A 14,875-nucleotide genomic window follows, 5' to 3' on the forward strand; every position below is an offset into this window, starting at 1 on the left:
CAAACGTGCATATGGCCCGTATACCACTGTCCTGATGGTAACACAAAATGCCTACCTTCCACCCTGAACCTGCGTCTCTTCTGCTACACCGCTGCGCCCAGCCACTGGCACGGCACGCAGGTAGGGAGGGAAGGAGCCCGCAAGGCTACGGCTGCACCTCAGCATGCACCGCCTGCAGCGCTTCCATTCCCCACAGTCACCGAGCACTCGCCCTAATTACAGCGGGGAGCGGCTGCCACCGAATGAGGCAGCCTGCCCGGGGCACCGAAGCCTGTGAAGACCGATCGCCCGCGGGGTCAGCCAAGACACGGTGCGTGACGGCGAATGTGAGGCCGGCTCTGAGGGCGCTCTGAGGGGCGGGCGTGGCCGTTGCTCCTCCCCGCCCTGCGCGCGAGGCGCGGCCGTTGGCTTTCGCCGTCCCGCCTTGGGCGCGAGGCACGGCTGTAGGTCGTTCTGCCCCCGCGGCGCTGGCGGCATCATCATCATCATCACCATGATCATGGTGCTCACGGCCGCGCTGTGCACGGCGCTGGCGGGGCTGCTGCTCCTGCTCCGCTGCGCCTGGCCCTACCTCCTCCAGGACCTGCGCTTCGCCCTCACGATGGCGCGGGTAGCGAGGAGGGCGCGCACAGCCGGTGCCCGCCGGCCCGCCCGCACCCTGCTGGACGTCTTCGCGCAGCGGGCGCGGCTGACGCCGCACAAGCCGCTGCTGCTCTTCGGGGACGAGGTGTCCACGTACGAGCAGGTGGAGCGGCGGAGCAGCCAAGCGGCGCGGGCGCTGCGCGGCGCGGCGGGGCTGCGGGCGGGCGGGCGGCTGCCTGGCGCTCCTCATGGGCAACCGGCCCGCCTACGTCTGGGTCTGGCTGGGCTGCGCCAAGCTGGGCTGCTCCGTGGCGTGCCTCAACTCCAGCGTCAGGGCTGCCTCCTTGCTGCGCTGCTTCCAGAGCTGCGCGGCCACCGTGCTGCTGGCGGCACCAGGTGAGGGCATCGCCGGCCGGAGCCGAGCCGCGCTGCGCGGTGTTCTCGGTTGCTCCCCGCGGTGCCGGGGGGGCCGGAGTGTCGGGATACTTGTTCTGTTGGCGTCCCGTCCTCTCAAGGTGGATAAAGGGATTTGAGAAGTTGCTGCAGAGCAGGGAAAGGACTAGGTTTCCACAGCGCATCGCGTTTTCGGTTACAAGGTGCAGGCGTTGAGCTCTGATACCTTCTTAGCTACTCGATGAGGGCAGCAAAGATCTAGAAATAAAACAGCTTTGAATCAACAAGGTTAATCATAGTTATGTTCACACAAATGCCCGAAGTAGAAATAACCAAGGTAATGCAAAAGCTTCTTGCTGCAGCTGCACAGTGACTTAAAACACATGAAGAGTGTTGCAGTCTATATAAAAGCTTTTGGCGGCTCTCAGTTCAAAAATAGAGACATAAACCCATGTGGACAAACTGTGTTCCTTTTGCATAGAAGAGACTTTTGACAGTATGTTTTAAGTGGAGAGCTGCATTCTGTTCTGTATAGAGCAGAGACCTTATTTCATGTCCAGTCCTTTATACAGTGTATGCATACATTCAGTATGAATGACTGACCAAAGGGGAAGTCAGAGATGCGCTGTATCTGCCTAGAGTTAACAACTTCTACATTAATATATACTCCATTGCAGCTTAGATAGTTGAACTCATTAATCTATTGTATGTATCTGAAGTATTTTATATGACCCAAAGCTTGACTTCAAATGAAATTTTGTCCTTTTGTGATAAATTTCTGTCCAAGAGTAAATTCCGTGCAATCTCTGAGCTTTCAAAATTAATCAGTATTTGAGATAGCATATGTGGGAAAAGCTGTTGTGCAGGATAGGAAATGTATTTTTCCTCCTTCTATAACATCCTTGCCTCAGATTTTCTAAAAAAGCTTTCAGCTGTGAGGAAAATAAGTAAAAGAAAAAATTGAGCTTTATTGATAAAAATTTCCTACATGCTTGACTGCACTAATGGTTGCTAGATATCATGAGAGAAAAGAAGTGTAGGCCGTTTCTGTTGGACCTTGATTCTCTCTGTCCTTATTAAGTTTTATCTTTTATTATCTTGCTACTCCATGCAGAAGATAAATATTGTCTCATCAGAGCTTACCATCACATGCTTGCACAAATAAATTCCTGAAAATAAATATGCTGAAGTCATTAAAATAGTTTATATGTTATTAAAGTTACTCATATCTACAATAAAATATGGATTTAAAAGTTTATTGGAGAGTGATTTATCTCAGTGCAAGTTTATTGGGGGTAATTTATTTCAAAGGTGCCAGCTCATTAGATACTTGCATAAAAGGCCTTATTTTATCTCCTTCATGTCTGATAACGTTAAAGGAGCCCAACTTTCCTCCCACCCAGCTTTACTCTGCAGTGCTGGAGAGCATAGGTGGAATGGAGGAAGACAGGCCAGGCTGTGCCAGTATTTTGAGGTTTCTTTCATGAGCAGCTTTAGTGGCTGAAGGGCACCCATAGTAATCCCAAGATGGTTTTTGGACCAGAGTTACAGCAGGAGTATAGAATTGTTTGAAGAGGAATTCCAGAGTCTGCCAGACTTGAAAAGATAATGCTTTATTAAAGTTACCGCTTCCGTGCAATTGAAATAACCTTTTGATGTGGGTCATGTCTTTATGTAGTGAATTAGTGTGGAGATAGAATTTCCAGTAACAGATATAATTTTCAGTATTACGTTGCCTCAGAGATTTTTTTTATCTAATAGTATCTAATTTATTCTTTGCTTTGAAATATAACAGGAGTAGTAAGAAATGAATTACATGTTATGGAAAGTGTTATATTGTGATGTTTCAGTGAAAAGGGTGTTGAGGATTAATTTTAAATCTTGTGGATTATCTATTCAAGTAAAAGTGTTTGTTGAGTTGTAAGGCTTTTAGTCTGGTTTCCTAAAGAAAGGCACCAGCTGTAAGGTCATCTTCACTTCATTCCATTATCCAGCATCCTGAAGGAAAGTTTCAGGGATGACTACATTCTTTCCAACTTGGTTGAAACTGGCATGGGTAGAGGGAGAGACATGCACTGCTACTTCAGTAAGAGAAAGGCAGACAGGACTTCATCACACAGGGAATTAGAGTACTTATTGCATATAAATGAAATCGTGCACTCCTGTTGGTTGGAGATACCAGAGGGAATATGAAGAGAACTGGGGTTAATCAAGACACGTAGGAGACAACATAGTATGAGACAGAACACAACTATCTAGGAGTCCAGACTTCAGCAGTACCACTATGCACTAAGTCACTCTTGATTCTCCTTTTCAGTGTTTCTTCCATTTGCGTTGGGGCTTGAGAAAGGTGAGGTTCATTTTTATGCATAAAACACAGTGGTGACTCAAGCAGCGCCTGACTTTGGGCAATTGGCAGGTGAGGCCTTTGCTCACAGTGGAGAGTAAAGGAAGCAACAAGCTGGTGATGTACACTTGCTCAGAGTCCCAGAGGGTCTGTAGGCAAGGGGAAGTGTGCTTGGATTGCCCTCTGCAATTCTGTTTCTGCTGCAGAAAATAAGATCAAATCACTTCCAGTTCTGCGTGGAGATACCATTCCTCTTCAGTCCTTTTTCTTGGATTCTTAAGTGGCTTGAACATGAATTTCTCCAACAGCAGCTCAACATGAAAGCTGCTGAGCCAAAGTTGATGCATAGTTCACAGTGATGTATAGTTCACAGAACGATACAGAATTTTCTTGTAATAGCTTTTTCTCTTCTCCTTAAGAACTGAAGGAATCTGTTGAAGAAATACTACCATTCTTGAAGAAAGAAAATGTTAAAGTTTATTATTTAAGCAAGACATCTGCTACAGAGGGAGTTGAGAGCTTTCTTGATAAAGTAGATGCTGCTTCAGATGAGCCTACTCCGTTGTCCTGGAGATCAGATATAACCCTTAAAACTCCTGCCATGTACATTTATACTTCTGGTACTACAGGTAATGTAAATTCACAAAACCAGGCCACACATTCCTCCCAATATTGTGGTTTTTTGGTAAGGAAAGAGAATGTGTTACTTTATGTTAATGCCTTCTCTCATTCATTCCTCCCAGGAAACTGAAAATTTGATACCTGTACCTAAAACCAAAAGCACATACAGTATAGGCTGACTTTAAGCACTAAATCTGGGGGGAGAAACTAAAGTAAAAGCTAATCAAACATTAAAGTTTTATGTCAGTAAGGCCACTAGATAGCAGATACATCTCATCCTTGGAGACACTGCTGGCCCAGTGTCTTGGCACCAACTTCATACTCCGTATCTTTGGATCATGACCTATAAATGCTGGCTGTTAAGCTTTCGGGTGTCAAGAGTACCAAAAATACCAAGGACAGCACAAAATACAGCTAGTCATGGCCCCTGTGTAAAACTGCAGCTGGTATAGAAGCTGCAACCTGCTCTACCTAAAGGCATCTAGCGTTAAGAGCACTGAGCCACAGCAGAAACTGGGTGACAAGGATGAAGACAACAACCAAAGGCACTCAAACCTATAGCTTTGTTAGGAAGAGCAGTGTATGCCTCCATACTAGTCTTTGAGCTTCTTAGAGCAGGAACTCCCCTGGAAGGGAAGTAGTAGAAATTTAAATCCTATTTGGGATGCAGAAGGCAAATGACCTTCATCTTTGTTATGGGCTCTGTTCTCTGTTCTTACAGAATCTACCATCATTTTGTCTTCTAGCACCTGTTCCAACAAGTAATTAGTTGGACTATCTGATGGGAAACCAAGAAGAGATTTTGTAGTATGAATTTCAGTTTCATCTAGGGTGATTCAGAGCTGCAAGGAGATACCTAATTCCAGAAGAGATGCAAGATTTGAGATTAATCTCTGTTTTAGCATTTCTGTGCCCTTTTCTCAGCATGCTGGATTCTCCAAATCTCATTTCCTCACTTTCTAGTTACTTGTTATTCCTAGGTTCCATAGTATTAGTATTAAGGCTAAACACCAGTGTGTTGCATAGACGCAAGCTGCAAAACTCTAGAACTAACACTTGCATCAGTGAATGAGAGAAAAATCTTTTCTTAAGCCCTTGTGAAACTGACTGGTCTTACTGTGGTTTTTGTTGAAGTTACACATCTTTTTGCTTGACTTTAAACAGGTCTTCCCAAAGCTGCAGTTATTAACCATGAACGCATAATGCTAGCTTGTGGTTTGTTTGATGCTGGCAATGTTACCTCTGAAGACATTGTGTATACTACTCTACCACTCTATCATAGCTCTGCCCTCCTCATTGGAGTCCATGGATGCATCATGAAAGGTACCATGCATGTGACTGACATGAATGAACATGCTACAGTGCAGAATTCATGATCACAGATACAGTAAGCCTTTCCCTAGTTACCAAACTTTGAGATTAAATATTTGGTTATACATGTCTGTTACCAGAAACTCCGTAAGTCAAGAGACATTCATTTCTCAGTTGTCATCATATGACTCACACAGATCTTAACCCCGTACAGATTTTATTTCACCACCTGGACAAACAGGATATATCCTATCTTATATGACAGCTCTTTCACAGTTTAAGGTAAATTAGTATTGGGTTTCATCCCCAATAATAGCCTTTAACTTCTGATTAATAGAAACAGAGGTTAAACCAATCATTCAGCATGGATTGTATTTCAGTATGTTTTAGGGAAGAACTTCCAAAAGCTATATAACCCTAATTCTACAGGTTTTCTACAATGTTATGCTAAGAAATTATATATGGTCTTACAATAGAATAAGAATTATTCCGTCTCTTACTTGTTCTATTTCTTTCTACACAGGTGCAACTATTGTTTTGCGTGCCAGATTTTCAGCAAGCCAGTTTTGGGATGATTGCAGAAAATATAATGTGACAGTGATACAGTATATTGGGGAAGTGCTTCGGTATCTATGCAGTGTGCCACAGGTAACATTAACTGCCTTTTTTTTCCTTTGCTAATTAAACTACTGTGAATATATGTTATATTATGCTTAAAATCTAACCATAAGGGAAAGAGGGAGAAAAAGCCCAACAAAAACCTTCTCTAACAAGGTCGGTAAATTTCACTGCATACTAGTATTAACTTTTTTCAAGAGGGGAAAAAAAAAGAGCTTTTGGCTTGAATTAGTCATTCTTTTGAATAGTGGAACAATGGTAATCCATTAATGGACATTCTGTTAAAATGCACACTTACCTTATCTGAGCACTCCAGCCACAAAACAAAAATGAGAAGTTCTCCAGGAACCAACAGACGTGTGGTTTTGGCAACGTAAGTTTGAGGGTTTTTGTAGCCAAGATGTCCTAGCCCAAGATAGTCAGGTGATCCCCAGGTGAAAGTGATCATGTGATTATTTAAGGAGCGCCCCCTCTGAAGATGGACTTAATGTACTGTCTTCATAGGGTACCTATTGACAAGCACTTTCCTGCTGAGATCCCTGCAATCATATTAGTGAATCCTTAGTTTCAGAAATGTGTTGGCATAAAATGACTTCCACGGAGGTAGGCCTAGTGAACTACAGTTAGAATTTAGTAAGGACAAAGGTGGTATCAGTCTTCCTAGCACCATTTGATAACCATAAGCCAGGACACATATCTTTGAAAGAGCATTTCACAATTCCAGTTTCCATGCTCATCTTTACTTTTACCATCTATTGCATTGCCCTTTGCACTGTATTTCCCAAAAGGCATAGAGCCAAGACACTTACTCTGCACAAACACACATTCTAGTCTGTTGCTGATAGTATAGTCTTATTCATTCAACAAAATACTCCAAATTAAGAAGCCAATATATATTTAGAAAGACTCTTCATGCCTTAAAATACTATTATGTAATAAGAGAAACAGCTAAAGCAAAAGGCAGAAAGCAGAACAAAAGAGCATTTCCATATTTTTACTAAAATTCGCTCTGGCTATTGTTACTTATTAGCATGTTAGATATGTGTATGAATTAAGAGTTCAGTACTTCCTATTGCTGAGGATAAATATAAACATAAGGCATAAATGGACTGCCATCCTCACTGGTTATCACTTCACTGTGTAAACAGAAACATCTAATAGTGCTATTCAAAGTGCTGTGAAATGTGGCAACAGAATTTTAAGCAGGCTCGATCCTGCACTTAGAATGGTAGAAGAGATTTTCTTTCCACCCAAACACCATTTTAAATCCTGCAAACACTTTGCTGAATTCAGGGTTAATTAGACACTTCTGGTCACCACAAGGCTTACAAACAAAATAGTTTAACATGGTGCCTGAGTTTCATTCTGGCTTTTTGCATAGAATTTTTTGGCTTTGTCTTCTTCCAAATCACATTAACTACTAACTACAGTTAGGTGTATAGCCTAATTTGCTCAGTAACAACTTTTCCATTTCCACATCAAAATCATTAACTTAACCGTAATGATGTTTGCATACATTTTGCTTCAGAATATGTTCAATATTTCTAGACTAAAGTTTCCTTCAGAGTTTTCCAGAAGTAGAAATTCTGCCTTCACTCAGAAGAAATGTGAATTCATGACTGTTTCTTGTTTCTAGAGAAACAATGATCAGGATCACAAAGTCAGACTTGCCATAGGAAATGGAATAAGGGCAGATGTTTGGAGGGAATTTATACGAAGATTTGGAAATATTAATATTTTGGAGTTTTATGCATCAACTGAAGGAAATATTTCTTTTGTTAATTACACTGGAAAAATAGGTGCAGTGGGAAGAGTAAACTGCCTGCAGAAGGTAAGAATAACAACAAAATGTGGCATTTTGTCCTTCTTGGCGAAGTTTGGTACATTGCCATGGGCATATACCAGGCTACTTGTATGACAAGTTGAGAAGAACCCAAGGCTCAGTTACGAGTTTGTTTAGGGAGAAGATTCTCCTCAATTACAGTCTACAGCTGCCCATGCTAGATACACAGATATCTCTCACTAGTTCAGGTAGAAGATTTAGACTCGACACATTCAGTTGAAATGTGATTAATTTGGCTCCTGTTAAATTGGAAGATGACTATGTAGTATAATTCTGAAAATACTTTTCAAAGATTGAATATTCATGTTTGTATACATTTTGCAAATTTTCACTAGAAAATCTTACGCTATGAACTGATTAAATATGACGTAGAGAAAGATGAACCAGTCCGAGATGAAAATGGATACTGCATGAAAGTGCCCAAAGGTAAAAAATTGATTCCTTAAAAAATTCCAGAAAGGTATTTACTTTTTAAATTACATCTCTTCGCATCACTTCTGTCGGGGAAGATGCCAAGAATTGCCATGAGTAAGCCAAGTTTTTAACTACAAGTTAGAAAATATCACATTTGTTACATACACATGTAACAAATCACATACTACTGTAATACAGCTTAACAGAATGGTAAAGTACAGTGGGAAATTCAGCATCTGTATACTTAGATTTTAATAACTTGTCCAATTGATAATGGAAACACTAACATTTTTGAGTACAGGTCTTTACTTTCAGCAGGAGCTATGTAATTCTTCTCAGACTTCGTACTTAACATGCCACTAAAGAGGTATTTGTAAAATAGAGGCAGTTCTCTTTTCCAGCAGTGGCTGAAACTTTTTGCCACTGGCAATAGAGAAAGCAAACACGAAAATACCTTTGTTATAATATATTTTAATATCAGTTTTCATAGGAGGGGGCTATATACTGGCACAGGCAAGCCTGTGTTTAAAGCAGGTACTTGTGATACTTTTGGTTTTGTTGCATTCTGTTACACGTGTCCTCATTACTGTGAGTGAGGACAGAAATGCTCACCTGCTCTGTGCATAAGGGAAAAGGTAGGCAAGTTATCAATGGTGTTAAGTTCTTATTGCTGAGGAACATACCAGCTATGTTAAAAGCATCTGGCCCATACTCTCCTATGCCAACTCTCCCTGTGCAGTCTCTTGAGTTGAGGAGGGATGCGTACACATACATTCCATTTTTGTATAAATGCACACAGTGTTTAAGTTGCTGAACTGCAGAGACATGGAAAATACCTGCAGTATAAGAGAGAAACCCATGAAAAAATGTAAAATCCCAGGCTTCATGGGGATGGACTATAATTTATTTTGCATAGAGAAAAAATTCACTCCAGTGTATAACATCCATGCAAAGCTGTAGATAACACAGGGTTGATTTTCAATTTACATAAACATATAGGTGTTCCTGCTCCCTTCATAAATTACTCCAGCTCTAGCACATGAAATGCTAAAGAATATACTAAACAACCTTTTGGTCTATTTTGCATTCAAAGTAAGCAAGCTGAACCCCAATATTTGGTTCCTAAATCCGGCCGAATCTTTTGTTTGAGGGATAAGGCTGCCCTGTGCCAACTGAGTTACATGTAAGTAGCCTGTACCTTCTAAAGACGTGCCTGATGCCGTGTGTAAGTTTCCTTTGTAGACACAGCTGCTACTGATTCAGATGTTTTAAACTGAGGTTTATGAAGCTGTCTAGAGAAACTGGGCAACTATTTTCCACTTACCAGACAAGACCTCAGAGATTCTGTTCTGCTGCATTAATACAAGCAGGTGATAAACTGTATTATCTACTGGCACTTTGAGGGCTAGTGAATTGAGAGGACAAGGTGGAACTCGATCTGTACCTCCATAACTGATTTTAAAAGATGATGATTATGACAGAGTTCTCAAATAACTCTATAACATCTGCAAACTTCACTGATGTAATGAAAATTAGTTATTTTTTCGTGATTGACACTGGGCTTTTTAAACAGGTGTTTAAAAACCTTTACCTCTTCATAGGTAAACCTGGACTACTGATCTGCAAAATCACCCAGTACGCACCATTTAGTGGCTATGCAGGAGCAAAACAGCAAACAGAGAAGAAGCAATTGAGAGATGTCTTTCAAAAAGGGGATTTATATTTTAATAGCGGTGACCTTTTAGTGATCGACAGTGATAACTTCATTTATTTCCATGATCGAATTGGAGACACATTCCGGTTAGTTTATTTATTTTAGTGTTTGTCATAAGAGAAATTTCTGACATTCTCTCTCATAGCCAGTATTTCCTACTGACTGACGAAGAGGAATTTCTCTGATTTCAGTCAGAAAAAGAGAGGACGCCAAGTCACCTCCACTGTTGTGTTTTATCAGTTGTGTTCATAGTTACCTACAGAGCCTACAGGACGTTCAGCTTAGGGCGATGAATGAATGCTATTTTGGACAGTCAGAAACCAGTTGCATTCAGAGACCACCACCATTGCGGTTTCACATTCACTATACTTTTAAAACTCAGAAGGCATAGAGCCTACGATGGAATCTAAGATAAGTAGTACTTTGGGGATTTATTTGCTTAGAGCCATTTTAAGCATGATCATACTGAGTGTGTTAAATTCTTCTGAGATTTGAATAATCTGGAATGCATTGCTCAATTTTTGGCATGTTTTTCTCTACTTTTGATAACAAGTTCCTTGTTTTAGTGCAAAAGTACTTTCTGATCTCAAGTTCAGTGCTCAGCCTATTGTAAAGTCTGACATTAAAACACTGGAGGTCTCTGTATGTGATACACATAAAAATCATGACTATCGACTGCTTATTTTCCAGGTGGAAAGGTGAAAATGTTTCTACAACGGAAGTTGAAGATGTTTTAGGACTGATTGACTGCGTTCAGGAAGTTATTGTGTATGGAGTATCTGTTCCAGGTATGAGTGAAGTACTTGACATTTCGACAAAAGAAGCTTTAAATACATTAACAAAATACAAATATACTGAACTGCAGGGTATAGGTAGACTTACTTCAACTTCTTTTTCATAAGCTACAATTGATACATTACATCATTTAAATATATGGAATATTAATCAGCTAAAAAAACCCAACAACATAGCCAAAGCTTATATTAAAGTAGTATGACATACTAATAGGAGAATGGAAGAACATTTGAGATGTCATGTAAGAAATTGCTTTCTCCCTTATTCACCTTTCTTTTACAATCTTAAGAAATGCAAGTTCTGGCACTTTTGCTGCCTATTTTCTACTCAGAAATGTGTGAAATATTTTATTAACTCTTAAAGTGCTTATGGCAGCTTTTTTTTTTTTTATTTGAGAGGCACTGCTGCTAAAGGCAGATTCCCAGAGATATTGGAAGCCAAAAGAGGGAACTGAGAACTTTACTTTCTTGTTTCATGTATTTTGGAGGTACCATCCTGTCCATGTTTCTCACTTACCCAAATTGACAGGACTCCCGTATAGCTCCTCACTGCATCTGGACTGTGATGGGTGGTTAAAATGGAACCAATTTTTACAGCGTAATGTAGGGATCTGAAATCATACAAACAAGGTTAGATTTGATTCAAATCCTGAGCATTATGTTGTGCAAATGGTTTGGACTAGGTGCATAATATGTTGCATGCCCTTAGAGTAATCTAAGGAGGAGGAGGAATTTTGGAGCCCCCATTAACTAAGTTAGCAGATGTTAACAGGTATAACAGCTTAATTATTAATTCATTAACAATATTAATTAACAGGTATCACACTTGTCCAGAAAGATTTCCAGACTATGGTACATAACATGGCTCATATCAGTGACAATTTAGTATTTTGGAATTGAAAGGCATGTTAGAGACACCACTCTTCTTACATCCACCATTTATTCCCCTTGTGATTCAGTTAATGTTATGATCCACTTGCTGTTTCCTCTGCTAAAAGTGGAAGACATGAGAACAGAAATGCCCAATGTTTCTGAGGCTTAAAAAGACTGTTCATAAACCAAGATGATCTATTAGAATAGTGAATTTAATTCAAATAAATAAACTTTTCTTAATCATGTATGTCTGTGCTACACCTATTGATCTAAAATTAAAGCCTTTCTCTTTAAATCACTCTTATTTTCAGCTGCTTTGTGGTAGGGATAAACATACAGCTGTTGGAGGAGACATTTCAAAAGAAAAGTAACAACATAAATGGTTTAGAGTTCTTTATGTATTTCTCAGATTACACTCTAGGAGATGAGGAAAACATGCTGTTATTCTCAACGCTTTTGTAACGCCGCATAGAAGAGGTGTTAATACCCAATTATGAAACAACTTTATGATAAAAAAAAGGTTCTCCTCTTATATTTGTGTAAGAACTGGGTGGACTGTGTTTGGGGTTTTTTTTTCGTTTGTTTTACGTGGCACAGAAATATTTGTACTTTACTAAGGTAGCTGGAGGTGATAGTATTCATCACCTGAGAACTCATTAGTTCGACACTCTAGATTTTGAATAAACAAATTGGAATGCTGGGTGTCAGCAATACAGGGCGTTAAAGGCAAACAGAAACAAGACTCAAACACTGAAGAAATCTTAAATTAGCTTATGTTTGTGCTGTTCTGTAAGGATTAGATTCTACTTTCTGTTTTCACTTACTCCCATACACAGTTCTGTGAAAGCACACATATGGTTATAATGTAAAAGTTTGTATAAGAATATTAACTATTTCTTTTTGCATTACCTGTAATCCCAGAAAAGGGAACACCAAGAGTTTTGTGGTTTAAGTTGCATCCCATCCCTCAGCCACCAAAGCAGGAGAGAAGCAGCCCTCTCAGTGTGTAGTTAGGCAAGTAAAAAAATCTGAAGTACTTGGATTTTTGCGGCATTCATATGGTAATAAACAATGGTAAACTGGGTCTTGCTACTTTTTGTCCTCTTTCTGCATGGATGAGCATGTCAGTACAAGTACAAGCATGTTTACAATGGTGTATTGTAAAGCGAATTAACTCACACAGTTAAATGCTGCTGCAGGCAGACTTGTGCCTCAGAGTTCCAAGAGCTGATTTTCCAGAGTCTTTCCAAAGACTTCCAAAAGATGGACAATTTTGAAAATATCTCCATCTGTAGTTCTGATGCTAAGCTTTAAAAAGTTTGGCATCTAGCCAAACTTAGACATCACTTAGATGTCTAAGGGAAAATAGGTTAGAAGGTTTTCTAAAGTGGCTTAGAAGGAATGGGTCACTTACAGGATGAAGGGGAGGAAAAAAACCCAAAACCAAAACAAAGCAGAAGAACTTAGTCTGAAGTTCTGATTCATATATGAACTATAGTTTTGTGCTGACATTATTCCTTCAGGTTATGAAGGCAAAACAGGAATGGCATGTATTCGACTAAAGGAAAACTCTGAATTTAATGCAGAAAGTACTTACAGACATGTTAAAACTCACCTTCCAAACTATGCAAGACCTCGTTTTATAAGGATTAAGGTAAACCAGTGTTCGTAAGTAGCTTTTGTGTGTCCATCTGCATTGTGTTTCCTCTTTTCTATGAGGACTATGGACTTCCTACTTATGCTAGCAATTCTCAAAAAGGCGTCTTTTCTCTCTCTCTCGTTCTTGTCGTTTACCAATAAGAAAGTAGAACTGCACCTAGATGTTTCAGTTCAGCCTGAAAAAAAACAAGTTGCGTTAGCAGTTAGAGGATACCTGCCACATTTTAACATTTGAAATCAGGAAGATCTCTTGGAAAATAGATTTCCTATTGTATTCCTCCAGCCCAGTAATATAGGTGTGTTCTCCCTTTAGTGTAGCTCCCTCTACAGACTGCTCTGTGCAAAATAAAGATCCACACACAAGCAAAAGCTTGCAAGAGAGCTGTCTTTTGCGAGAGAGGCCTTAGATTTTTTTCTACCAGCAAATAAATAGCCAAATTCTAAACTGAAGTTTAACTTGAATTAGGGAAATGTTGCAAGAATGTCACTCCCACTGTACTTCTCAAGTTATTTAAAATAAACGTTGCTCCTTTGATAAATGTTGCGTATTCACCGAGATGATTGAAGAGGATAACACAGGGATACTAGCACGCCTAGTTATTTAATCAGCCTTTAAACTTTTGAGTTCTACAAACAGTTGACCAGTCAAGGCAGTGGTTTGTCTTGCCATCCCATGTAAAGTACAGTGGGTCTTGGTCAGTCTTTGCTGAGATAAAAAAATCTGTTGTTTTTTGATCCAAGAACATGATTAAATATTTCTGGATAAATCCCTTGATTCTGTCTGACTAAAAGTTTAAAACTAGTGTTTTCCTGCCTCTTTTAAGTCAAACAGTAAGGTAAGCCTTTCATTAATGTTTCTGCGGCCCAGCACTTCTTAAGTTCACAGGAATTACCAGCCCACATATTCCACAGTCCAGTTACTATCTGATGAATGCAGATAGTTTAGACCTCTGTGAGTGAGGCTTCAACTTCTGTGCTGTATGGTTTTTCTTTAAATATGATTCTTTAAATATGGATTTTCTTTAAATATGATTCCCTTTAAATTTAGGAAATCTAATCTAATTGCCACAATTATATGCTGACATTGGTAAGTAGAGATGCAATTTTGTGTTTTAGAGTGCCATTGAACTTACAGCAACCTTTAAGTACCGTAAAGTACAACTAATGGAGGAGAGTTTCAATCCAGCCGTCATCAAAGATCGCCTGTATTTCCTGGATGACAGAGAAAACCTGTATGTGCAAATGACTCAGGACATTTATAACTCGGTAAAAAAACATGACTTCAAATTGTGAGCAAGTGAAAAAAAAAAAACCAACAAACCTGTGTTTTATAATACTCAGTTTTTAAAGTATCTGTTATTCTAACCTTGCCAGGAAATCCTATTTATTAATATAGCAACTATCAGTATCTGAAATAAAGTGCGAATGTGAGATTGTTTTAATAAAGCAGAACTTCACCAGCTCTATTTGTGTCTTAGCCTGGCTTCTTCTCTCCTTCATGCTTTGAATCTTGCCTACCTTCCTACTGTGTATGGAAATATTTATGGTTAATGCTGCGAATGTTATACTGTGCACCTAAGCACGTGAAAGTGGGTACAATGTCACACATCTTTATACAAGTAATTTATATTCATATTAAAGGGTAATCCACTGCATTAGTAAGAATTACATCCCTAAGTCAAAACACAAAACTCATTATAAAAGAC

At 39.7% G+C, this 14,875-nt stretch overlaps 1 protein-coding gene across 1 annotated transcript; it reads left to right on the forward strand.

The window, feature by feature from the left end:
• Positions 1–499: 499 nt before the first annotated feature.
• SLC27A2 (solute carrier family 27 member 2) lies at positions 500–14,685 on the forward strand. Its single transcript, XM_030498275.1, is given in 11 exon segments — positions 500–781; positions 783–978; positions 3,742–3,951; positions 5,108–5,266; positions 5,778–5,902; positions 7,509–7,703; positions 8,051–8,141; positions 9,731–9,929; positions 10,534–10,631; positions 13,034–13,164; positions 14,286–14,685. Coding segments are annotated over 11 exon segments (1,863 nt in total). The 3' UTR covers positions 14,463–14,685.
• Positions 14,686–14,875: the final 190 nt, after the last annotated feature.

Source organism: Strigops habroptila, chromosome 9 (assembly GCF_004027225.2).
Source record: "Strigops habroptila isolate Jane chromosome 9, bStrHab1.2.pri, whole genome shotgun sequence".
Lineage (NCBI taxonomy): Eukaryota > Metazoa > Chordata > Aves > Psittaciformes > Psittacidae > Strigops > Strigops habroptila.